Source organism: Gossypium hirsutum, chromosome D07 (genome assembly GCF_007990345.1).
Source record: "Gossypium hirsutum isolate 1008001.06 chromosome D07, Gossypium_hirsutum_v2.1, whole genome shotgun sequence".
In the NCBI taxonomy this organism is placed as follows: domain Eukaryota; kingdom Viridiplantae; phylum Streptophyta; class Magnoliopsida; order Malvales; family Malvaceae; genus Gossypium; species Gossypium hirsutum.
Window position 1 is genome coordinate 20,982,692 of NC_053443.1, and position 26,984 is coordinate 21,009,675.

Below are 26,984 nucleotides of genomic sequence, written 5' to 3' on the forward strand. Positions count from 1 at the left end.
CGCGATTACTTACTTGGCAACAAATCGCGCTTACGTGGACGCGATTTGCGCCGTACGTGAACAGTACCCACCAGTCAAAAAATTGACCGTTTAGGTTTTTTAGCTTGGAAAACTTTGAAAGGCCATAACTTTTGGCTCGGTTGTCCGATTGAGACGATTTTTTTTTATTTCGAATAACTTTTCAAGATCTACATGCTGACAAACTGCCAAAGGTGGTTTGCCGCAGTTTTTATCAAAAAAGATCCTTTTTTACCTCTAAATTTTGATTTTTTCAGTTTAAAATTGAATTTTGAAACATTTAAATCATTATTTTCCTTATTTATTTGAAGTAAACACCAGATTTTTTTACAGAATTATTGTATTATTTTTTCTGATTTGACACGTGTATGGAATAGGTCCGATAAATCGTTAGAACGTAAGTAATATAATTAAGATAATAACAGTATTTTTATAATAGGTTAATTAATTAGTTTAGCTTAGTTGGTTAAGATGCTTGCTCTTTTCCCTTAGTACCTTGTTGGCAATAATTTTGAATCTTTTTTTGTACTTGTTGCATTTATTTTTTTAATCAATTAACTCTTCAATATTACAGTAATATATATTGGGGCAAAATACCAAAAAAAGCCCTATTTTTTTAAAATTTATCGAAATGGACCCGGTATTTTATTATTTACCAGAATGGGCCATTTTTCCCGAAATCGCGTCCACGTCAGCGTAATGTGTCAGCAAATCGTGTCCTTGTAGGCACGATTTGTGTCCATGTAAGCAAAGCGCTCTGACGTGGACGCGATTTGCTGACACATCCCCTGACATCGCGCTGACGTGAATGCGATTTCGGGAAAAATGGCCCATTCCGGTAAATAATAAAACACCGGGCCCATTTCGGTAAATTTTAAAAAAATAGGGCTTTTTTTTGGTATTGTGCCCATTATTTGACACATTTCTTCTTTTTTTTTAAATTTTATACAGATATAATAAATTTTACATTGTTATGAGTAATTCAAATTTATTTATAAGATATATATATATTTGGACAAAGTTTGAATCTTAGAGTCAATCCTTATTATTAAGAGGGTTTTATTTGAATGGCACTCTCGATCCAAACATGACTAGTTTCAAATAGTAAAACGAATTATAATGATTGGTTATAAAGATAAAAGAAAGTGTATCACTTAAGTTTCTATACTATTTGATTTAGTATTACCTATCAATCGAATTCCAACTCAGTTAAGAAATTACCAAAAACGCATTCTTTTTACAAAGTAATAAATAAATATTATTATGAGAGTATTCTTCATCTTTTTATAATCTAAAAATATATATACACCATAAAATTTCAACATAAACAGGCTGGTTTAAGTTGTTTTTAATTTTTTTTTCTAAATATCATTGTGTTTGGTTTTTTTTTTATAACATGAGTGAAAAAAAATATTATATAACATATAATATTTCACATTAATTGGGATTAATACATATATTTTACCTTTTTTTCCCAAACAAAGGATTTAATGAAAAAAAATTATTCATGTGTGCTAAATATTAATTATTGAAAATCCATTGCATTTATGATTTTTTTTTTTAAAAGAAGAAGAAAATTCATCACATCTGATAACAAAACAGGGACTCCATAGCTAACAAGTAACAAATGATTGTGAACAAAAAAAGAAAAGAAAACCAACAAAGAATTGATGCTACACTAGAAAAATACTGGAATTATCAACAAAGATTTCACTAAAATCCAACACTTAATTATCCTAAAAAAAGCTAAATGAAAGACGTGAAGCTTGTTTACTGCAGGCATCTCAACACTGACACAACATTTCTTCCATATCCATGTTGCAGACACTTCAAATGTTGTTCCAGTTTCACAACAAGACTTCCATGAAGTGAAATTTCCCTTTTCTTACTCTCTTTCAAAGCTGTTTGAACAACATAGTTTCCATACCGATCTTTCGCGACCGAAACCAATCGATCACTTCGAAGAAGCTCGTTTATCACCCGATCCAACCCTGACGATAGCAAGCAGTGCTCCACCACATAACTTCCGGTTTTCGTTGTCGACAATTTCACATAGTAGCCTTCCAAATTCCTGAATATTTGGTCATTCATCGCAGGGTTTTGGAGTCGTATCACACATTGGACAACATAGTTCCCTGTGGGATCTTGTGCTAGGAATGCCGAATTCCTACTTATCAATTTCAGCAGTTGATCTCGTCGCGGTCCTTTGATTCGGGTCACAAACCCGCTCATCGACACCGATCCTTGCTCGTGTCTAACGAGTTCCAAACAATGTTTCATCGCTTGAATGTTTAACGGATCGTTAGTCTGAGAATCGAGAACATCGAGGCACTCGAATATCACATAGTGTCCGATCGGATCCATCATCAATTTTTCGAATTTGTCACCCAAAGCTTTAATGACACAAGTAATCAATGGTGATTTCTCAAGAACAGTGATCAATTTCTTGATTGAACAGCTTCCATATTTGAGAAGTGATGCATAGTAAATGTAATTGTGAGGAACTAATAGCTTTTCCAGTATCATTTGCAACTGGGTTTCGTCTGCAGATTCGATCAATTTTTGGAATAAATAGCGACCGGATTGATCGATCATCAACTCGACTATGAAGTCGAAAACCCAACTAAATATCCTATTGTTATTTGTTGAATTAGATAACAATTTCTGGAGATCTTTTGATCCCTCTTCAGTCTTTGCCATATCAATAACCCAATTACTGTAACCATAAGAATACTCTGAATCCAAACTGAAGATAGGTTGAAACCCAGGGCTTACATTAGAATTAACGTCATCGAACATGGAAGAACCCAGATTCATAGATTCTCCGGTAAAGTAATCCAAACAAGACCGAAAACTCCCAACCCTTGAAAAACCTAAACCATGGTTCCGTTGAGGATCAGGGAAAACGCCAGTTGAAGAAGCATTCAAAGACAAAGACGAATTGTCGAAAAGATGCAGATTTTCAAAAGGAAGCTGAAGTGCTTCAAGAGAAGAAGAATACATGGAAGCCATTGTGTTGGGGTTTTGGGGATGAGTTGAACTCTCCATTGAAACAGGAAGAAGAGAGAGGATGCAAGGAAAGACAATGAGATCTTTGGTATTTGTAACACATTGAAATTGTTGTTGGATTCGAAGTATGTTTTCCAGGTTCTTTTGGAAGTAGGATATTCATATTATATTTTTAAAAACAATACTTGAAATCTCTTCTTCGACTCTCCGTAGGATTTTAAACTTCTCCACAAACTGGGATTGAGAAAACGTGATTACTTGTTTGACAAGTAATCTCAATTCTAGTTAATCTTAAGAATTAACCCTCCATATATTTAATTTCTTATTATATCAAACTAAATATTTAAATTTTAGACTTATGTATATAATATAAAAAAATTAATAAATATCTAAAATGGTATACCAGTTCAATTAATTACAGTAAAACCTCAATAAATGAATATTCGATAAATTAATAATCTCAGTTAAATAATAATTTTCGGTCCCGACTTGGGGCCAAGGGGATAAAATAATAACATCGCTAAATGTATAAGATAATATTTTTTAGAAAAATCCTTAAGGGCCCAATGAAAATATAAAATAATAATTCATTAAATATACTGAAATTTTTATATACAATACATAAAACTAAAGTGTTTTCTAGATAACTCTTTTTTTTTCAATTTTATTCTTTGCTAAATATGCATCTATAGTTAACTACTTATTCTTTGCATGTGAATCAAATACAATTTTATTTTAACTTTTAGAAGGGTATAAACCAAATCTCGTATATTCTTCTCGTGTTATATTAAATAATTCTTCAAGGTATCCACAGCTAGAAAAGCCTCTTTTGGAGAAACATGTGGTAAAACACTATTGTCATTTAGATCTTGCTCGTCATCAGCCGGCACATCCATTACTCCTTGAATAATTTCTTCATCCGTAGGTGACTCCATCAAAGATTCATTTTCACTTGGATAATTCAAAATCTGCTCAACATCCATGGCATTTCTATAGTGTAAACAAGAAATTACTTCTTTTAATTTATGAATGCCTTCAACATCACTAATTTCTTGTTCGAGAGGCATATCCTCAAATCAAATTTTGCAATGTCGAAAACAATTTGCAATAGTTGTAGTCTTCACATCAATATTCCAAGCAGCATTAATAAAATGGATTACATCCAATACATTAATCTTTTCAGGATCTATTTCTCCTTTCTCATAACCTTCCAAGATGCTAGAATAAAAGCGGTGCTAATAATAAATCTTAACTGCTCTAATAATTTCAGCATCACATGGTTGAATATGAAGGCAAAAAGAATAATTCAACGTTTCTCAAGCCTTCAATATCCTTGGGATGGGCTAGGCAATTGTCTACCATAAGCAATACCTTTCTACTAGTCATTTTAGCATCAAACCAACGAATAAAATCTTGAAAAAGTAATCCAGTCATCCATGCTTTTTTGTTGGCTCGATAATGACAGTTAAAATTGTCAATATTCACATGTTTAGAGCATCTGGGATTAACAAACTTACCAATAACCAAAAGAGGCATTTTATCTGAACTATCCTTATTGTAACAAACCACAATAGTAAGTCTTTCATGTCCTTTTTTTGTCCTTATAATTGCTTTTGTAGCCAGTAAATGATCTCTACTTTCAAACGATAAAATAAGCTTATTTCATCCACATTATAGATATTCTTCCAATCAAAATTTTCCAATTTAGCTCTTATTTGAGGTAAAGCATCTCCAATATTCTCCATAACAACTGAACCACTTTTACCAAATCTTCTATAAGACTTAATCCCTTGTCTTGCCTTGAATTGTTCTAGCCAACCAATTGAGAAGTTAAATTTAGAATTTGCATCATCATACATTTTCTGCAGAAACCCTTTTGCTTTAGTTTGAATTATTTCTCTAGTCATGTTTACTTTCTCTTGATATTGGAGAAACCACTCATACAATACCTTATCTAATTAAGAATATTTGGCTGATTTGTGCCTTTTAACATTGCTATTCTTTATCTATTTTGACAAATATTCAGATGACCTTTTAAGAGTATTTGATATTGTTGATTGGCTAATAGAGAGATCAAATGTTTGTTGAACCCACTGTTGCAAATATTTTTGACTTGAAGAGGGATGCTCATTTTTGTACTCACATAATGCTTTTCTCATCTCATCTGTCAATGTAGACTTTTTTACACTTTTCAAATGGGAGCCATGGAGGAAAAGATTATATGAATTACAATATTTTGATACGTACATGTGTTTATTTATAATAAAATTTTTAATCTATCCAATGAATATATACGTATTAGATTTTGAAACCATTAACTCTTTTTTTTCTTTTTGGTTACATGAGCCAATTAATTAACTCTTTTTTTGTTACATGAACCAATTAACTTTGATTCATTGCACCTACATGCATATTGGATTTTGATAAATAAAAAAAAACTCATGCATAGAGTATGAAATTTTCTCTAATTAATTTATCGATAAATTAATAAAATATTCATTTATCGATAAACTAATAACCTCGATAAAATAATAATTTTTCCAAGTCCAAAGGGTATTAGTTTATAGAGTTTTTACTGTACAAAAATGGTATGGTATGGTGGTGAAGGGTGTCAAAGAGGCAGCACCACCCCTCTTTTCTGAAACATGTCAGTCACCGTTAAACAAAAAAAACTAATGGGTGAAGGTATCTTCATTAGCGGCACTGAAAACTCGTATATAGGTCAAAATGGGTTAAATACTGGTCAAAATGGATTAAAATAGGGGTCAAAATATGAAAATGGTATTTTTGGTGAAGCCTTGTTGATAGGTGACACCAATGGGTTAAGCCTCTCTGACAGGCGGCACCTTATTGATGAAGTCTCACTGACAAGCAACACCGGTGTCAGCGAGAGGTCTTGTCGACATAGGGGAGCTGACGTGATGGGATGAGGCAATGTTACTTCATGTGAGTGGATGTTTTGGTTTGGAGGGCCTTATAACCAGCCATGGTCCCCCATTCGGTGCTAAAGAAATAGAGGGAGGAGTTTTGGAGTTGAAAAGAAAGGAGTAGAGAAGAGAAAATGAAGAAGGTGAAAAAGAAAAGAAAAAGTTAGCAGAAAAGATAAAAGAGAAAGAAAGTAGAAGGAGAAGGAAGGTAAAAAAGAAAAAAAACAATTAATAGAGAAGGTAAAAGAGAAAGAAATGAGAAGGAAAAAAAGAAGAAGAAAAACTTATATATTAGGGTAGAGAAGAGGAAGGAGAAGGCATGTGTGTTTGTTTTAAAAAACAGAGGAGATTAGGGATTAGGGAATAAATTTTTGTTTTAGGGTTTTAAAGGAAGCTTAGAAATAATTTTATTAGTAATAATTATAAATTATTAGTTAAAATGTGTAGGGTAAAAAGGCCCAAATGCAAATTAGTTACCGAAATGTGTTTTTTGCAATAAATTAATTAAATTGATTTTTTTTTTGAAATTGCAGATATCTAAATGGATTCTTTGATTAATGACGAAAATCACATATAAAAAAGGTCAATGTGAAGTTAATAAAATTGTTATTTGTTATTCAACGGCCCTCTTATAAAAAGTGCAGTCATTTACGGAATTAAATTAGGTTATATTAACTAATTGGTACTTTAATATTGCCAGGGCCCATATTGAGCACTAAAGGATCGTGTGAATGGTGTAGGCTATCTATCGGATGAACGCCTTATCCCATACTTAGAGTTAGTCAGATTCAAATCAGCAGCATTGATCTGAACATTTGATTTGCGGTACGACTTAATATCCGTTTTAGTCAAGTGGTGGCACCTAGAGACCCACACATTTCATTTGCTGTGTGGGGAGTGCACCATCATACTGGAGAATGTTGCACTACAACTCGCGCTCCCAATCGACGAGAGTGCAGTTACAGGCGGTTTTCATGGTTGAAGATAACGTTGATCGCCGCGAGTTCCCACAACGTCAACATCGGGCACTACAATGATTTACCCCTTAGACCACACCATCAAATCATTAATTTTAGAGGTTTCTGTAATTTCAATGTTCAAGTTTGTATTTATTTAATTATATTAATATTTGGGCATTCTAACTAAATTCTCGTGGAACAAACTTTGGATATTTTGCTACTAAATTTAAATGAGATTGTATCTAAAATATAAATTATCGACTTACATATATGCAAAACATACATACAGAAAATATACATGCAAAAATTAGATGCATTGGAAGAAATTTGGAACAAACTTCGTAATTTAAATGAGATGCATTGCACCAAACTTGGAACAAACTTTGTAATTTAAATTAGATGCATTGGAACAAACTCTGTAAAATACATATCCAAATTCCAGCATGGAGTACATTAGTACAATTCCTACCCGATCATGACGGTTGTCCAATATGGTAGGTTTGCTATGGGCATTTACTCTGATTATGCCTAGCTAATCTATACATGCCACAAAACTTCCCGTCCGTTTGCTCCCTAATGTCAATTTCATTAAGGATTCTAGTCACTTGCGGACGACGTTTCGAATTCCTATGCAACCCTTTGTCCGAGACAAGCTTGAAAGTCATCGGAGGCACCTCCCATATAGACAGATCACATAAAATAGGGAACTCATTTTCCCAAACACGCAACGTGCACTCAAGAGTATACACCTCAGTGTTAAACTATTCAGTATTGATCGAGGTGTGAGCACAGGCTGCAACAACATGAGCACATGGATAATGAAGTGTCTAGAACTTCCCTCAATCGCACCGTCTGTTTTGGAGATAAACTCCGTAGGACTTAGGTGAGATACCGGGTTGACGACCAATTGACTCCGCAATTTGAAATGTTTCAAGTTGTCATGAATATATTTCTACATTCATCAACCTCGCCCTCTGACAGTTCACATCCATTGCATTCCTGACATCTTCAACAAACACATGTCACACCTCCATCTGGTTGACTTATTTCAGCCACATTCTTGGCATCAAGGTAGCTAGCTTGTAGAACATAGCCAAGAACACAGATGAAATCAGAAGATGTCATATTTTTCTTAACACGAAGTTAAACGCCTCTGCCAAGTTGGTGGTCATATAACCATATCGAAACCCGTCATTGAAACTTTGAGCACATTGTCATGGCTCTATGGTACTCAACCACTGTCGGAAAGGAGTGTTTCTTTCACCTTCTATGTCACTTTCAAGTCTAGTCATCCTTTGTTGGAAAATGTATGGCTCTAGCTCGTACGCTGTGTATGTATTAAGAAAAGACAAGTTATAGTCTCGAATTAAATTGTTCTAGTATAGATAATAGTAAAACATATATTGAAATTAAATTTTACATATTTTCACAACTTGTCTCTGCCAGTCTGCATTCTTATACTCTCGGTAGAAGTTAGTTGTGATGTGCTAGAAGTAATAAATGGATATTTATGGAACACTGGAGCACCTAATGGCGACAATTATTCCATTCCTTCTATCGAATATGATGCAAATATTATCATCCCTAACAAGATACATCCGCAGGTTAGTGAGGAAGAATTCTCATGATTTCATGTTCTTCTTGTCCACAATGGTAAATGTTATCGGGAGCACGTTTTTGTTCTCGTCTTGAGCAACCGCAATAAGTAGGATCTAGGTATATTTCTCGTATAACTAGGTCCTATCTACCTACACAAGTGGCTTGCAGTAGGGAAATGGCCGCATGCATGGATCAAACATCTAGAACATTCGATGGAAAATTCTTCTTCTCAATTGTAGTTGGTCATCCGGGCCATAATAAGGTTGTGTCTCCAACTCAATGACAGTCCTCGGTACATACTCCTGCATAGCGACTATCCATTATTGTAGCTCATTGTACGACGCATCCCAATCCCTGTACAACAGCTCAATTGCCATCTGTTTAGCTATCCATGCTTTCTGGTATGATACTTAATACTGGAATCATGCTTGCATTTTGACAATCAGTACCAAAACTTTAATGGTTGGCATGTCTTTCACCATTGGCATGAAGTATGTGCAGATAGTTTTGGAATCAAGTTTTCGGTGATCTTCTGTCATATGTGTTGAAATACATGTCTGAGGCCCAATAAATTTTCGTATCTCACACATTTACGACTTCTGGATAAATGCAGCTCGTACCAGCCAATTGCAGCCTTCTATCAACCTCCAATGCTCCCCAATATACAATGTTGGTTTAGACAAGATGACTTTGTAGTCCACCGACACATTCATGCTATACCACTTAATGACAAATACACACTCTTCCTTGGTTGCGAATTTTTGGCCCACGAACAACTCTTCAAGTTAGGAATCTACGGCCAACTGGTGAGCAGGTAGTATATCAGGGTACTCTAGGAACTCGGCTGCATGTGTCGCATCGGGGTTTATGAGCGGCATATGTGCCCCATGATCACTGTGTATCACAATGCATCGAATCAGGTTCCCGACTAAAGGCTCGTTAACATTTCCATCGTCATTTGCGCCTGCATCGTCGATATCATCCGGAACCTCGTCTAGATCGAGATCAGTATAAACCTTGTGATTAAAAGGATCACTATTATCATATCCATAATCACCATCCACGTTAGTCTCAAACACCCCCGGATGTAGTTGTAAACGAGGTCCTGGGTTCTGGTTCTCAAACACAGGTGCAACATTAAGATCGATATCGATCCCATGTACAGTCGATTGGCTATCAGTGTACGATATCGGAACCAACAAACATAGATCTTGAAATCAATATTCTTCACCTAATGAAGTGGGACTTCAGCTGACTCCACATCAGCTAACTCAGCAAATTATTGAATCGATGCATTTATGTGGCTCCTATTCCCACAATAAAGAGCGACTATTGTCTGCACGTCTTCATCATTTACAAGTTCTATCTCGGTGATTTTGATGGGATATGTCGAAACTAGAAACTTGTAGAAACGTTTTGAGATCCTTCTCCCACGACGCCTAACAATTTTCGCACTAATCCTTTCCTTCATATCATCAACCAAGACATTTCTATTAAATCTCATTGCTATTTGTTGGCGACATTCAAATATACATCCAACTGTTGTTGTCAAAATTACTCCATCGAAATAAACACATAAGAAAAATTGATTATCTATTTTCAATACTAAATTTGTTAAAAAAGAAATAAAAACTCTCAATATAATTTCAAGCAAAAGAATTATTGTAATGTAAAAAAAGTGAATTTCATATCTACTAACCTTGTAAATTCTTCTGTCTATTTACTCTTCTTCTATAGAAAATCTTTTTTGTTATTCTTGAATTTTCAAAAAATTTTTGCACAAAACACTGGTTAAATACTGGTATGGCTTGATTGGTACCGCTTTTGACATGGGCACCACCACCAAACGACCCAAACATATATGACCTAGACCTAGACCAGACCCGTATTTAACCCTTATAAAAGACCATTTTTGGTGCCGCCAATCAACATGCCTTCACCCATTAAAAATTGTTTTTTTTTGTTTAATGGTGGTTGACATGTATCAGAAAAGAGGGGTGGTGTCGCCTCTTTAACACCCTTTACCACCCCTACCATACCATTTTCATAATTAATTGAGTTGGTATACCATTTTAGATATTTATTAATTTTTTATATTATATACGGAAAAAAAACCTAAATTTTAGTTTTTTATTCAAATATTTAAATTTTGGGTTTTAGGCGGATATTTAAATAAAAGAGAAACTTATTAAATTTCGTTAACTATAAAAGTATCATAAAAGTCTTTGTACTATATTTTGGTTCTCTTACTAAAAAATAAGTAAATTGGTCCATGTACATTAGACAAAAAGCAAAATATTCTTTCAATTGGAAATTTACTATTAAATGTTTATTTTGGTATTTTATATATAATCATAATAACAAATTTAGCCATCCACCTTTTCGCATTTATTCAATTTAATCAATATTATTTTATTTGATTCCTTACTACATGACACTATTTTATTCAATAAATAATTTAAATGTCATAAAAAATTAAAAAAATTAAGGAAAAAATTTCTTCAAAAATTTCAATATTGTATTGCTTGCAACCGGCTGTAATACCGATTTATCATCCCAATACCAATCTATTTCTATAATAATGATATATCCATTATTGAAGCGATTAAAATTATTGGGTAAAATATATTAATAGTCATCTAACTATTACTGTTTTTTTAGATCATATAATTGTTCAATTTTTTCATTGTTTTGTCACTTGTCGTTAAATGGCTAAAGAAAATTTGATGTTTTATCTTTTTAAAAATGATTTAATAGCAATTTTAAATCTCAAACATTTATATATTGTGTCAATTTAGTCTTAATTTTTTTAAAAAATTAACTATTAATGTCCACAAAAAATAGTTAATTATCATTGAGAAATATCAAGTTCTCAACCATTTAAAGCACAAGAAAAGTAATTTATTTGGGGATTATCTAATTTAATAATAAGCAAAATTAAAAAAAAACTTTTTGTTTTTAATTTTAATTTATTCATTGTGTATTGAATTATATTTTCATGTAAAAATAGGATAAATTAGGAGATGTGTAAACATTAAGAGCTATTTTTAAAAAAAATTAAGACTAAATTGTCACAATGTATAAATGTTTGAGGGTTAAAGTTATTATTATGTCAATTTTAAAAGCTAACACATCATCTTTCCATTACCTATTTAACAGTTGGTGAGAAAAAAAGGAAAAGATCGAATAGTTGAGTGACTATTTTGTAACTTTTCATAATTGGGTAACTAAAAAATACTTGCTTAAGTGACTAGCATTATAATTTACTCAAAATTAATGTCATCCATAATATATAACATATATAAATTCAATTATTTGATTAATTTTTTTATATTTGTTAAAGAATATAAAAAATTGTATATTTGATCAAATTTAAATTCTCACTGGGGATGAGGCTTAAACTTTTGTTGGAATATGATGGCTTCAAATGCTTTATACTTACTAATATTAGTTTTTAATTACTTCTACTTTGTGGGGTGATGCGGAAGCTAGGAATTAAATTTTAGAAGCTCCAACAATCAACTCGAAGTAAACCAAATTAAAAAAAAGCTTTCTTAGAAAAGAAGAAAACCAGGGCAACAAAGACTTTTGAACCTTCAAGAACTCAAAAAATTCAATCAAATAAATTAAAACTCAATCAAGAATTTCTAGAATTAAAGAAGTAAATGAAACAAACAAAGATGAAAGAATAGAAAGATGAAATCGAAGGTAGAAGATCAATGATAAATGACGCAAAAGTAGATGGATAGATAGATAGCCTAGACTACTTTGGTGAACTTTGCTATGATTTATATTTCTGTTTAAATAGTTGAAAGTAATTAGTTGAGAGTTGCGTCTTTATTAATTGGTTTAATGATACGGTGAGTTTCGGGTTGGACAAAACGGGAGCGTTTAGTAAGTTGTTAGCTAAAAACGGTTATTTCCTTTCATTATATTACGTGTAACAGAAAAGGGGGAAGGCGTGAATATTGAAGATTGAATTTCAGCTATTTTACTCTCTAGCTCTTTCTCTTCTTATTCTCTCATCTTCTCTTCGATTCTATTTCTTCTCAAAACAAACGTTCTTCAACAAGGGTATCAGAGCTTCAGCGATCCTCATGGCCGGCGAGGGAATCACCACGAGAATGTAAAAGGAGCTGGGTCAGATCCAAGGTGAACTTCTGCATACACAATTAGAGTTTTCTCACTTGGATGCACGAATCGATAGTAGATTGAAGGATTTACAGGAAGACATTAAATCGGAGGTACGTACTGAACTTCGTTCTGAGCTCCATTCTCTGTTTGAGCAGTATTTTGGTCAAGGACCTCCAGTGGCAGCGGGATGTGCGGGTAGTAGTAAAGGAAAAGGTATTCTGGGATCTCCACCTGGATTCTCGACTCAGGAGCATGTGGTCGTATCTCCAGTGGCGGAGCTAGGTCACTCTAACACCTTTTCATGAGCAATGTTAGCAGAGACGGATCGGTCCTCTTTTAGAATGTCCTGCCCGTTATTCGATAGTGACAACTTTCGCGGATGGTGGTCGAAACTTGAGCAATATTTTGAATCCGAGGGGATCGGGGATCATGCTAAGGTTTGGCTGGTAATGCTTCATCTGGAAGGTAAAGCTTTTGATTGGCATCACTTCTTTGCTAGAAGACATGGGGGCTTACATCAATTGTCATGGGAAATTTATGCACGGGGGTTGAGGGAGCGATTTAGATCGGATTCTTTCCTTGATCCTATGGCTGAGTTGGTGACTCTCAAGCAGATAGGTACTGTTGATCAGTACCATGATGGATTTTTAAGCTTATTGAACCAGTTAAACTTACCTGAAATGTATGCTTTGAGTATATTCCTGAGTAATCTTAAGCCTGAGATAGGTTAATATCTTCGGTTATTTAAGCCTCAGTCATTAGTGGAGGCTTTCAACTTGGCCAGGCAAGTGGAAAACATTGTGTTTGGCACAGCTAAACGGGACATAGCTACTATAGAAGCCAGTGTGGGAAGACCCTTACTCCTTGGGGTTAAACACTTCAGAGGAAATGGCAACCTTAGTTCAACAATGAGTCAACCAATGGCAAATTCAGCTCTAAAATTCCTTCCAAATCACTATCGCAAGCTGAATTGGAGGACAGACGGAAAAAAAGACTTTGTTTCTAGTGTGGCCTTAAGTATACACCAGGACACAAGTGTTCCAAATCCCTGGTGTATCAGTTAGTGGTGGAGCCCTTGGAGGACAGTTCTGCTGAAGCTAAGAGCCCCTCTCAGGAAGACTTTCAAGACTGTTCTGAACAATTAGAAGCTACGGAGGTTGGGTCGGGAAGTTCTACTCTGGTGTTATCACTGCATGCTTTGCATGGTTCACAAGGTCATAACACCATGAGGTTTTCCACAGTCATTGACCAAGTTGAGGTAGTAGCCTTAGTTGACTCAGGCAGTACACACAATTTCATTGATTTTAAGGTGGCTAAACGTTTGAAGCTGACTATCGAACCTGCCCCTAGTTTGAAAGTAATGGTGGCAAATGGTGTCAGACTGAATACTCAAGGTCTATGTCGGGCTGTGCAGTGGGAAGCTCAGGGATATAGGTTCATTACTGATTTTTTAGTACTTTCGGTCAAGGGGTTTGACTTAGTACTTGGAATTCAATGGTTATTGTCCCTAGGACCAATTATATGGGATTTTGCTAAATTAACCATGCAGTTCCAGTGTGGGAACCAGACATGCAATCTATTGGGTATTGTACCTGGGGCGATGCAGCTTGTTTCGAGTAGTCGGTTCTCCAAATGCATGAGCTTGGCAGGTAATGGTCCTTGTCCGGTGTTGTTGACTTCTAGTGATCAAACTATCCTTACGTTGCAGTCAGTTCCATCGTCATCCGAATTGCAAACACTTCTGGAAGATTTTGAGGATGTGTTTCAGGTACCTACACAGCTTCCCCCACCTCGGCTACAGGACCACAAGATACCTTTGGTGAATGAAGCTCAGGTGGTCAAAATTCGGCCTTATAGACATCCCGCAATGCAAAAAGCAGAAATTGATAGACTCGTTCAGGAGATGTTGCAGGCTGGAATTATTAAAGATAGTAATAGTCCTTTTGCTTCTCCGGTAGTCATGGTCAAGAAGAAGGATGGAAGTTGGCGACTCTGTATAGACTACAGACAACTGAACCAGCTAATGGTTAAAGATAGATTTCCAATTCCCATCATTGAAGAGTTGTTAGATGAACTGGGACGGGCAAATTTTTTTTCGAAGCTGGATTTGCGTTCTGGTTATCACCAGATTCGAATGAATGAGCGGGATATTTTCAAAACAGCATTCCGAACTCACGAGGGTCACTATGAGTTTTTGGTCATGCCCTTTGGCCTGACCAATGCACCTTCGAGCTTTCAATCCTTGATGAATTCTATTTTTTGATCCATGCTGAGGAAGTCGGTGCTGGTATTTTTTTACGACATTCTCGTATATTCGTAGGGGCGGACTGATCACTTAAGCCATCTACGTGAGGTTCTGCAAGTACTTCACGACAATCAACTTTTTTGTCAAAAAGTCTAAGTGCAGTTTTGGAGCCACACATGTGGAGTATTTAGGCCATATCATCTGTCAAGGGACTGTTAGCATGGATCAAACCAAAATAACGAGCGTACTAGATTGGCCCCCTCCACGATCGGTCAAGGAATTGCGGGGATTTCTTAGACTATCTGGGTATTACAGGAGGTTTATACGAGGCTACGGGTTAACAGCTAAACCCCTCACTGTATTGCTACGCCAAGGTGTATCATGGTAGTGGACAAAACATGAACAACAGTCCTTTGACCAACTCAAGTCATCGGTTTGTCAGGCTTCAGTCTTGACTTTGCCGAATTTTCAAAAGCAGTTCTGTGTTGAAATAGATGCCAGTGGGCAAGGAGTTGGGGCAGTTCTTCAACAGCATGGCAAGCCAATCGCATTCTTTAGCAAAACTTTGGGAATCAAATACCAAGCTCTATCCATCTACGATAAGGAGATGATGGCAGTGCTATTAGTAGTAAAAAAGTGGCACTCTTACCTTGTCGGCAGGCCCTTTATTAACAAAACCGATCATCAGAGTTTGAAGTTCCTTTCTGAGCAACAAGCTATTACACCATATCAACAGAAGTGGGTCGCTACAATGTTGGGGTATGATTACTCAATTATGTATCGTAAGGGGACCCAAAATGCAGTAGCCGATGCGCTATTAAGGAAACCTTCAGCATTAGATCACCAATTGTTCCAATGTGACGGTAGTCAGGAGTCAAGTTGGTCTACAATCCGGGAACGTATTTTAAAGTTGTACGAGACTGATCAGAAGCTCTCTCGACTTTGTGATCAAGTACGTGTTCAACCACAATCACACCTTAAATATTCGTGGCATGGCACCTTTTTGCGTAGGAAGAATAAAGTGGTGGTGGGCAAAGATGTAGCACTACGTAGACAGATTTTCGACATTTTCCATGACACTCCTTTGGGTGGTCATTTTGGCGTCCATGCAACTCGCAAGCGAATATCGGCCATATTGTATTGGAAGGGACTGTCCAAGGACATTTATGCTTGGGTTCGTGAATGTGTGACTTGCCTAAGGTGTAAGGTAGATAATGCAGCATCTCCGGGCCTTTTGCAACCGTTACCCATTCCTGAACGAGTTTGGTCAGACATCAGCATGGATTTCGTCGAAGGATTGCCACTTTCCCATGGAAAATCAACCATCCTTGTACTGGTTGACCGATTGACTAAATATGGTCATTTCCTGGCATTGTCTCACCCATTCACAGCTCTTACAGTAGCGCAGGAGTACTTTACCCACATATACAAGCTTCATGGGATTCCGGAGTCTATTGTTTCGAATAGGGACAAAATGTTTTTGAGTCAATTTTGGCAAGAGCTGTTCAAACAAATGGGGACCAAGTAGAAGCGATCTACGGCCTATCATCCTCAAACAGATGGGCAGACGGAGATGTTAAACAAATGTTTGGAAGGATATTTGCGCTGCATGGTTGGGGAAAAACCCTCAGCTTGGCTATCGTGGTTACCTCTAGCTGAGTGGTGGTATAACACGACATTTCATTCCGCAATTCAAACGACCGCTTATGAGGCACTCTATGGACAACCTCCACCCATTCATCTACCTTATGTGTTTGGTGCATCTCCAGTAGCTTCAGTTGATCGTACTTTACAACACAAGGAGATTATGCACAAGGCGCTTAAGTTCCATCTTTCTCGGGCTCGAGAAAGAATGAAACAAATGGCTGACAAAATACGTTCTGAGAGGGAATTCAAGGTGGGTGACTTAGTATACCTGAAGCTACAGCCATATCGCCAACATTCCTTGTGCAAATTCAAGAACCAAAAACTGTCACCTCGCTATTGTGGCCCTTTTCCTGTGGAAGCTCGAATAGGCCAAGTGGCTTACAAGTTAACGTTACCTTCATCAGCTCGAATTCATCACACCTTCCATGTTTCACAGTTGAAAAAACATATTGGCTCCACTGTGAGCACCCCCACTTTGCCTCCAGTAGCCTCGGATGGTGCTCTCCTTAAATCACCAGTTAGAGTGTTGGAACGGAGGATGGTCAGACAAGGGAATCATGCAGCAGTGGAGGTCTTGGTTGAATAGGCAAACACTTTCCCTGAGGATGCTTCATGGGAGAAGTTGTCGGAGCTACAACGTCGGTATCCTGCATTTGATCCTTAAGGACAAGGATATCTTCACGCTGGGCAATTGTTATGATTTATATTTCTGTTTAAATAGTTGAAAATAATTAGTTGAGAGCTGCGTCTTTATTAATTGGTTTAATGATACGGTGAGTTTCGGGTTGGACAAAACGGGAGCGTTTAGTAAGTTGTTAGCTAAAAACGGTTATTTCCTTTCATTATATTACGTGTAACAGAAAAGGGGGAAGGCAGGAATATTGAAGATTGAATTTCAGCTATTCTGCTCTCTAGCTCTTTCTCTTCTTATTCTCTCATCTTCTCTTCGATTCAATTTCTTCTCAAAACAAACGTTCTTCAACAAACTTGCACAAAAAAAAACTATATTCGTCTTTAATCAACTCTCCCAATTGACTTGAATTAGGTAAAACTGAAATTATGATAAACCTCCTCAACAATTCTTTAAGAAATAAAGTAAAGTCTATTAAGAAAATAACAAGAAGCTATTCTAGTAAGAAAGAACTTCATTGGAGCATTTTTATTAATCAAAATAATCAACATACAATATATATGGTCACTATAAAAAATATAATGGCATATATATAAACCTAAACTACTTGGAAAACAAGGAAACAACCCTTCTTTTATCTCCAAGCAATTAACCTAGCCTAAATTATTTAAACAAATGGTTGTATATAAAGTTGTCCATGGATTGGGTCAGGCCAAGTAAAAATTTTAGGCTCATTTTCTAGGCCTGAGCCAGCCTAAGAAATGGGGCTAAATTTTGTCCAAGTCAGGTCCAGAGAAAAATGCTAAAATTTGAGTCTGGCCTAGCCCACTCGTATTCAAATTTTTATATTTTTTATATATAAATAAATTTTAAAAAATATAATACACTAGAAACATTAAAATAAATGTTTCCCAACAAATGGAAAAACTATAAAAAAATACTTAAATAACACTAAGATAAGTACAACTTAACAAACAACTACTTATAAAATAGTAGCAAATTTAATAATAAAAAAAGAGTTATACAATTACCAAACAATAACAACAAAATAGTAAGAATGTAATAGTGAAATGATAGAAAAACAATGAAATAACAGTGGCAAAATCGTAAAAAAATAATAGTTTTTTTTTTTTTGCAAATTTGGGCTGAGCCCAAGCAAAAAAAGCTTACCTGAGAACTGGCTCATTTAGAAAATGAGCTTTATTTTTTTGTTCAAACTCTCTCACTTTTCAGACGGACTTTCAAGTCAAACCGGGTGGCCCAACCCATGGACAAATCTAGTTGTATGGGTGTCTAGGTTCATTGTAGACTTAACGTTTTTAAATAATTTAAAATAATTTTTATTTTTGCACTGCTTAAAAACTGACTTAAAAAAATCAGAAAATTAACGGTGAATGACTGAAACTAGTGGTTAAAGGGACTAAATTGATTGTTTTGGCCAAAGTTCATACGCTTATCTATCCTTAAGCACTACGCTCATTCATTTTTTAGCAAAAGCAGCATACCTTGGTGTCGAAACCATTTTTTTGAAAATAAAAAAAATTACTATCGACTTATTAAAAAGGAAAATGGGAGCCGCCATCGATCTTTTATTGTGGTGTGATCGGATCACCTTGAAAATAATTTTAGGTCTGCGAATTTTTGAGAAAATAGATTCAGGAGTCTGTTACGCACGAGGAAGGGTTAGCACCCTCGTGACGCCCAAAATTGGTACCGATTTGATTAATTAATGTCTTGATGTCGAAAATTGGAAAATTTGAAGAAATTTAAAATACGATCCTTTATTATTATTATTTAAAAACTTATATAAATCAAGTTACTCGTTAAGACCCTCTCGTTTCAGAAAGAGAACATGTCACACCCAATGAGTTAGGGCACGATGGTTTACCTCTTCCGAAATGAGCTTGTCTAAAAACTTACGCAATAAAATTTAAAAGGGTATTCAATTGTTTAAGTGATGTGAAAGAATTGCAACCCAATACGTTAGGGTTCAATTTCTCAAAATATTAAACATTGAATATTGCATTTATAAGAAGAATCCTCGTTTCGAGAAAACAACGTGTCATATCCAATGCATTAAGACACGACGTGTTGAATTCTCAATAATGAGCTTTTAGTTATGTTTTATAAAAAATAGTTTCGATTATTTAGATTCAACAAAGGAAATCGGAACCCAATACGTTAGGGCTCGATTCTCTCGAAAATCCTAAATATCGAGTATTATTTTTATTTCGGAATTTTTCCATCTTTGACAAATCTGAGTAAAAAAATGAATGTAAAATAACAATAATGATGATAATGCAAATAAAATAATACAAACATAGGCTATAAAATAAAATGAATAAAAGGACAAACTAATATGATACACAATAGCGAGCATATAATCTATGAAATTAAAATATTCATTCTAAACCATACGAATACGAATAAGTAAATAAACAACATTATGGAAATGTAAAAAAAGTATACATATGTATATATTACAAGATTATAATTCATGAAAACATATGTAAGTAAAAGCATATGTATATGCATAGAAACGTACATACATACAAGCATACATAAATTCTAGAAGACACACAAAAGTATATTTTTTATGTTTATGTATTTATATATAAAAATGTGCGTATACATATATTTGTTTGTAAAAAATTTATGAAGAAAAGAAGAAAGTAACATACGTATACATATGTACAAAAATAAAAAATTTTGAAACTAAAATATAAAAGTATGTATATATATTGAAGTTAGGAAACAAAAATAAGAAAAAACATACGTAAAAATGTGTATATAGGTAGGCGGATACAAGACAAAAAATTTGCATATATATATATTATATAAAAATAGTGCATATGAATGAATATATATATAGGAATAATAATAATAATAATATAATAATAATAAAAGGCTAATAATAAAAATAATAATGATAATAAAAATAATGGGGCTATTAAACGAATTTAAAAGAAACAAATTACATAAGAGGGACTAAATTACAACTAAAACAAAATTAAACAGGAAAAGCATAAATAAACAAAATAGGGGCCAATGTACAATGCGCGAATAACATGGAGGGTTAATTCGGAAATATTCCCAGCCAGGCTTAGGATTTGGGCCGTCTGGTTGTTGGGCCTAGTCCAGTTTAAGTTTGGGTTAATGGGTTTGGGTTGTAACTGGGTTAGGTTTAGTGGGTATTGCTATTGGACTGTTATAATTTTTTTGCTCGGTTTATATTTGGGTTAAATGTTTGGGTTCGTTTCTGTTTGCCTGGGCCCAGGCGAAAATTGGGTCTTACACTTGGAAGAAGGATTTATGCAATGACTTGAATGCGGAACATTCAGCAGATGAACCATCAACTTGCATAGAGGATTGATGCTTGTAAAAGTTACTGCAAACGTAGAACTGTCTTTTGCGTTTGGATTCTCAATTGCGACTAATTTTTGTTCAACATTCATAAATTAATTTCAGATCTTTCCATGAGCTTGGTATTATAGAAATTGGTTAAAGAACTGTTATGATTATGTTACATAATTTAGGGAAGAATAAAAAGGTCCACTTATTGCACATGCTTAAACAAGCATTCAAGAACCCAAACAAAGAAACGACATTATATTGTATTTATATATTTAACATTAAAGCAATCAAACGGGGTAACCATCAATTTTCACCAAGGAAGAATGGCCCAAAACTGTTTGTTTCTTTTGGTAGCTATATTCAGATAATACCACAAGGAAAAACCAAAAAATTTAACAATTATTCTTGAACTACAAGCAACAAATGGCAATTTTTGCTAGAAACCATGAAAAATACAGCACACTTGAACTGGGGTAGAGATCCATATAACTCAAAAAGGAACCTGAATTAGTGGTGACTGAACTCAATTATGCCATCTATGCCTGCAAGGTGCGTACATGTATCAGCACAGGTGTAACTGAAGATGCCAAAATACTACTATCTGTAACTTCAGGTATAACTATAATAAGAATTATGTGTGAGCTTCTTTACCTTGTTTGCAATATTGTTCGAGAGCCAGTCCAGTCCCTCGTACAGTCCTTCACCGGAAGTGGCACATGTGCTCTGGATATACCTGCAGAATGTATTCTAGAGGGTGATATACGGATCCACAAAGCAGAGAGGGTCAGATACAGGACAGAGAGAATTGATCATCTTACCAGTGGCGCTGGCGGAGAGAATGAAGACCAAGCTTGTCAGTAATCTCAGCAGCATTCATAGCATTTGGAAGATCTTGCTTGTTTGCGAATACTAGCAGAACAGCATCCCTCAACTCGTCCTGCCAATGCACAAAAAATAGCATGTTAAACTTCAGCAGCACACATGCCCCCCTAACAACCTAGAGAGCAACTTCGAATCATTTCACAACCATTTTTATAGCAATCATTGCACCAGTATAAGAAAATTTACTGCTCAAGTACCTCGTTCAACATCCTATGTAACTCATCTCTAGCCTCAACCACACGATCGCGATCATTGCTATCAACCACAAAAATAAGTCCTTGTGTGTTTTGGAAGTAATGCCTCCACAATGGTCGGATCTATATAGAAAACTCAAAGCAAATAAGCCAAGTGATTAATTAAGATCAACAAAAACCATAAACGCTTCTTAATTTCTAACAGGATCTAAGATATACTCAAAACAGATGGTCCAATTTTGACAGACTAAGTATCCACCTTCGTATATATACCAAATGAACATCTACCTAGGCTTCTCTCCTTTCAAGGAACTATACAAACTTCAGTTTATCAAGAAATTATTTATACTTAATACAATATATGAGATCAGCACAATCCCATTCTATGGTCATAGTAATAGACAAAATAACATACACAAAAATGCCCTAGATAAAATCTTTTGATGCAACCTTTACAGTTAATAATATATGTGACGGTACCTTGTCCTGGCCACCAACATCCCAAACAGTGAAACTGATGTTCTTGTATTCCACGGTCTCAACATTGAAACCTACAAGATTATAGTATATCATAATAAGCCATCTTGTTTGAAACAAAATGCAATTGAGAAACGAATGTTAAAACTCCATCCATCAAAAGAATAAAAGAGCGAGTTACCTATGGTGGGAATGGTAGTGACAATCTCTCCCAACTTGAGCTTGTAAAGAATTGTGGTTTTACCAGCGGCATCAAGTCCAACCATCAATATGCGCATCTCTTTCTTGGAGAAAAGCTGACTGAATAGCTTTGTGAAAGATAGCCCCATTTTTCATGTCTGCCAAACACCAAAATCCACATCAATTTCAGACATCATCAATTTATTAGAAAACCAAAATAACTAGAAGTATTCAAGGTCAGAGCAGATCCAACGGTCATAATTGAAAACAAGCATAGGATCTTAGAGAGACGATCGGTAACCAAACGGAGTCCATATCAAAACATGAAAATCTAAATACCAATACTACACGAAATCAATTAAAAGAAATGCATATCGGAGCAATTTAATGAACTTACAATGCTTCCAAGAATCAAAGCAGATGAAATAACAAGGAATTGAAAACTCAAGATATTTAAACAAAGTTGAAGTCAAAATTTTAGAAAAGAAGAAGGGAGATGGGGAAAAATAAGTTAAAAATGAGAATATTCTTTGGTTTTGAGAAGAGATAGAGACTTGCCTGAGAGAAATGTGTACGATTATTACGCGAAGACAATCGAAGGAGAGAAGCGAAGATCTACACCCCTCCCTCGAAATCAAAGGAGCTGTCTTTCAGTGTTTTTACGGGGATTTGGAGATTGATAGATCCAAAACGGGATACGCCGTCAGCCGTTTTTTATTGCTTTACCAGTTAGTTAGCTTCGTCCTTTATACGCACGCGTTTTAGATCGCTATCCCTTCTAGTAAATAAATGGTCGGTTTCCCTTCGACCAATGAGATCTTTTTAAAAAATTGAATAGTTTTTATTCCTATTTTGCTCTCAGTCCCTCTACTATTCGAAAATACGAAACTTATGCAAGTAAAAATTATAATCACCTTATTTTACAATCCTAAATTTTGAATAAAAGACCTTACAACTCCAACTTCATTATTCTTATTGGCTTATCACTTAATTCAATTTAACAGAAATCACATCAATTGGAGTTTAATTGATTAAATCAAAATAATAGAAATTTAGAAGTAGAGAGACCTAATTTCAAATGTGTAAATAGAAAAAAGACCAAAAGCATAATTAACCCCCCCCCCAAAAAAACAGAAGCTTTCTACCTAGTAAAACATTTCAAACACCTTTATATTTTCTTCTATACGGATTCCCCCCCCATGTTCAACTGACGCTGATAAAAGAAAAGAAAACCCAGCATAATCATCCTAATTATTCAATTCTTTTTATTAAGTGAATTCTTAGAAGGTGTTAAATCATGAACAATAGTCATTTCTCTTAATTATCTTTTTCACCATCAGAAATATATTTATAGAAAACAATGGTAGTATCATAAGCTTCTATGTCTACAACATGCAGCAGCAAGCAGTATAATTAAGTATGCTCTGCTAATCAGCGGTATCAATATCATTGATCTCACAACTTAGGTCAATGTAGTGGCATGTTAAGATAATAAATCTGTTAGAGTGCAGTTACAGTATAGCTGGGTTGTTAGCTAGTCTGTTAAGAGAAGTTAGAGTCTATAAATACTCTAGATGAGCCTTCTGTAAAATCAAGTTAGAAATCAGATTTTCAAAATAGAAACTTACACATTAAACTCTGCATTTCTTCATGGTATCAGTCACTAGGTGAGTCTTGTTCATGGCTAACGCTAACGATACTTCTGCTGCCTCGGAGTCACTTGAGTCGCGTGGAGCCGCGTTTGCTACTGATCGTTTGGTCAATTCTTTCCCTCGGCACGATGTTGTTAAGCTTGATGAAGGATCTTTTCTTCAATGGAAACAACAGGTTCGATTTGTTGTTAATGGATATGAACTATTTGGCTTTCTTGATGGCTCTGTTACAGCTCCGCCGAAGTTCGTCACTGCACCAGACGGTGCTCTGGTTTTGAATTCAGCGTCATCTGCCTTTCAACAGCAAGACAAGCTTCTCACGTCTTGGCTTCTCTCTACTATAAGTTCGTCGATTTTGAGTTCGTTCTCGGAGGTTCAGTCGGCCTCGGATGTGTGGATGACGGCGTTGGAATTGTTTGTGGCAGATACGGATCTCAAGCAGTCGCGTCTGCGTCATGAACTTAATTCTCTAAAAAAGGTAATATGTCGATCCGTGATTATGTCACTAAGTTGAAAAGTATTTGTGCACTTTTGGCAGCGTCTGGTGATCCTATTTTGATGGCGGAACGCACGGCGGTCTTGCTTGTGGGTCTTCCGTCAGAGTTTGAAGGCGTTGTTTCTTCTGCCTCGCTGTCGCCGACTCCTCTGCCGTTTTAGCGTTTAGTGGCTGCGCTCGTTGAGTATGAGAACAGGCAGGCGCAGGCTTCTCAAGAAGTTGTGTATGCGGCAAACCTTGTGGAGGAATCTTCGCTGCCGGTCGAGGATGGCTCGTTGCGTGGAGGCCGTTCGGGATCTCGTGGCCGTGGTAGGAACTTCCGGCCGTGACTTCAATGTCAGATATGCTCGAGGTTCGGCCATGTTGCTCAGCGGTGTTATTATCGCTATCACCGTGATGACACATCTCAGGCGCCACTTCTGCCGCCGGTTCCTAATGATTCTGGTCCTCGGGGATGGTCTGTACAGCAAAATACAAGGCCTAGGTTCTCTAACCCTAATGTTTTGAAAATGGTCAAAATTATGTTTCTGGTCAAAATTATAATTCTAGTCAAAAGTGGCTTGCTGATGGGACTAATGCTTTTCATGAGCAACAGGTGGGGCCGTATGGTCCATCTTATGTTGGGCAAAATAGTTGGCCCAGACCGCATAGGGAGCCCAATGAGCGCCGAACATATAGGCCTTAATAGTATAGGCTGCATGATGGGATTGATAGTGCTGTTGGGCCGAATGGTGGTGTTGGTTATAGACCTCAAAATTATGGGCCACATGATGGGATTGGTGGTACTGTTGGGCCGAATGGTGGTGTTGGGCCGAAGGATGGTATTGGGCCTAATATTGGTAATAATCCTTTCATAGCTACTAATCCTGTTTCGAATAATGTGCAGTTGGGTCCATCAAAGCCATCAGATAATATAGGTGTTCCATGGCAGACTAAGCCACGAGCTCGTGTTTTCTCGGCATCAAATCCATGTTTTGGACTTCCTCGATTGGGTAGTTTACATGCTTCTGATTACTCTGATCCGTCGATCTCTAGCTCGCATATAAATTCTACACCACGTGGCATTAGTGGAGATGAGTTTGACTCTCCGATTCCGAGGCCGGTTGGCTCATCATCTTGGTATCCTGATTCGGGTGCCAGCAATCACGTGTGTCAAGATCCTTCGGCACTACATGATGATGTTCCATATTCAGGTACGTCTTCCCTTTTAATGGGTGATGGTTCGCCTGCTATGATTTCATCTGTTGGTCAGGGTGTTTTGGCTACAAAGTCTAGGGTACTTCGATTATCTAATGTACTGTGTATGCCGGCTATTCGAAAGAATTTATTGTCAGTATCACAATTTGCAACTAATAATGGTGTTTTCTTTGAGTTTCACTCAAATTATTGTGTGATTAAGGATAGCATGACACAGGAGATTTTACTGACGGGCCATATACATAATGGGCTCTATCAATTCTCCATATCAGATACTACTGTTCTTGTTTTGCTTCATCCATCCACTGCTCAGGTTGACCTTTCAACTCAAACTGCTGATAGTGAGTTTTGTTTACTGTGGCATAAGCGTCTTGGCCATCCGTCTTCGAAGATTGTTAAGAATGTTCTTGATAATTGTCAGTTCAAATTAAATAAAGTTGATATAAGCGATGTCTGTACTGCTTGTAAAAAGGGAATTTTTCATAAATTGCCGTTTCCGGTTTCCACTACTGAATATACTGATCCTTTTTCTTTGATTGTTTCGGATTTGTGCGGCCCTACCTCCGTTGCTTCTGGGTCAAATTGGTATTATGTCTCATTTATCGATATGTGTTCTCGATTCACTTGGGTGTATTTAATTCGAAAAAAGTCACAGGTTGTGAAGTGTTTCGTTCAGTTTCAGAAACTCGTGCAGAATCAATTCGACAAGTCTATCAAACAATTTCAGAGTGACTGGGGCGGGGAGTATAAAGCGATTGCCTCGGTGTTAGCTAATCAAGGCATTATTCATCGCATTACCTGTCCTCATACTTCTGAACAAAATGGTGTTGCGGAACGTAAACATAGACATATTGTGGAAATGGGACTTACTCTTTTAGCTCAAGCAGGGCTTTCGATGGAATTTTGGGCATATGTATTTACATGTGCGGTTCATTTGATAAATCGTCTTCCCACACCAGTACTGGATGGTAAGACTCCGTATAGAGCTTTGTGTGGGTGTGATCCTACCTATGAGCATTTGCGGGTATTTGGCTGTTGTTGCTATCCATATTTGAAGTCGTTTCAATGTCACAAGTTAGATTTTCGATCTCAACCGTGTACATTTTTGGGATACAGCTCTTGTCACAAAGGTATCAATGTCTCTTACCTGATGGTCGAATCATTGTATCTCGTCATGTAGAGTTTGATGAATCGCGGTTTCTTTTTCCGGCGTCTTTATCATGCTCTACTTAGGAGGTAAATACGCACCTACATATTTTTCGGTAGTTAAGACTAATGTGTCTGCTCATAGGAACATAGTTATTGGTTCTGCATGCCCGGGTGTTTTGAGTGGGTCTTCGGTTCCTCCGAATGAAGTTAATGCTAATCCAACGAGTACTACTT

At 36.1% G+C, this 26,984-nt stretch overlaps 2 protein-coding genes across 2 annotated transcripts; both read right to left on the reverse strand.

Moving 5' to 3' along the window:
- Positions 1-1,554: 1,554 nt before the first annotated feature.
- LOC107956695 (pumilio homolog 18) lies at positions 1,555-3,132 on the reverse strand. The gene has a single exon (XM_016892263.2). It carries the CDS (start codon positions 3,064-3,066, stop codon positions 1,789-1,791), a length of 1,278 nt encoding a protein of 425 aa, XP_016747752.1. The 5' UTR covers positions 3,067-3,132; the 3' UTR covers positions 1,555-1,788.
- Positions 3,133-20,767: 17,635 nt separating this feature from the next.
- On the reverse strand, positions 20,768-23,051 carry LOC107954382 (ADP-ribosylation factor). Its single transcript, XM_016889923.2, has 7 exons — positions 22,815-23,051; positions 22,258-22,414; positions 22,080-22,150; positions 21,603-21,722; positions 21,342-21,460; positions 21,175-21,256; positions 20,768-21,065 (listed from the first exon to the last, which is right to left on the reverse strand). Exons 2-7 carry the CDS (start codon positions 22,403-22,405, stop codon positions 21,060-21,062), a joined length of 546 nt encoding a protein of 181 aa, XP_016745412.1. The 5' UTR covers positions 22,406-22,414; positions 22,815-23,051; the 3' UTR covers positions 20,768-21,059.
- Positions 23,052-26,984: the final 3,933 nt, after the last annotated feature.

What these genes read in the sequence shown, in the direction of transcription:
- LOC107956695 (XM_016892263.2), bottom strand. Translation starts at nt 3,066, where the DNA reads ATGGAGAGTTCAACTCATCCCCAAAACCCCAACACAATGGCTTCCATG.
- LOC107954382 (XM_016889923.2), bottom strand. Translation starts at nt 22,405, where the DNA reads ATGGGGCTATCTTTCACAAAGCTATTCAGTCAGCTTTTCTCCAAGAAA. An exon ending in ATGTTGGTGGCCAGGACAAG is followed by an intron (nt 21,723 to 22,079) that starts GTACCGTCACAT and finishes TTTTCTATATAG; the next exon opens with ATCCGACCATTGTGGAGGCA. An exon ending in TACATAGGATGTTGAACGAG is followed by an intron (nt 21,461 to 21,602) that starts GTACTTGAGCAG and finishes GTGCATTGGCAG; the next exon opens with GACGAGTTGAGGGATGCTGT.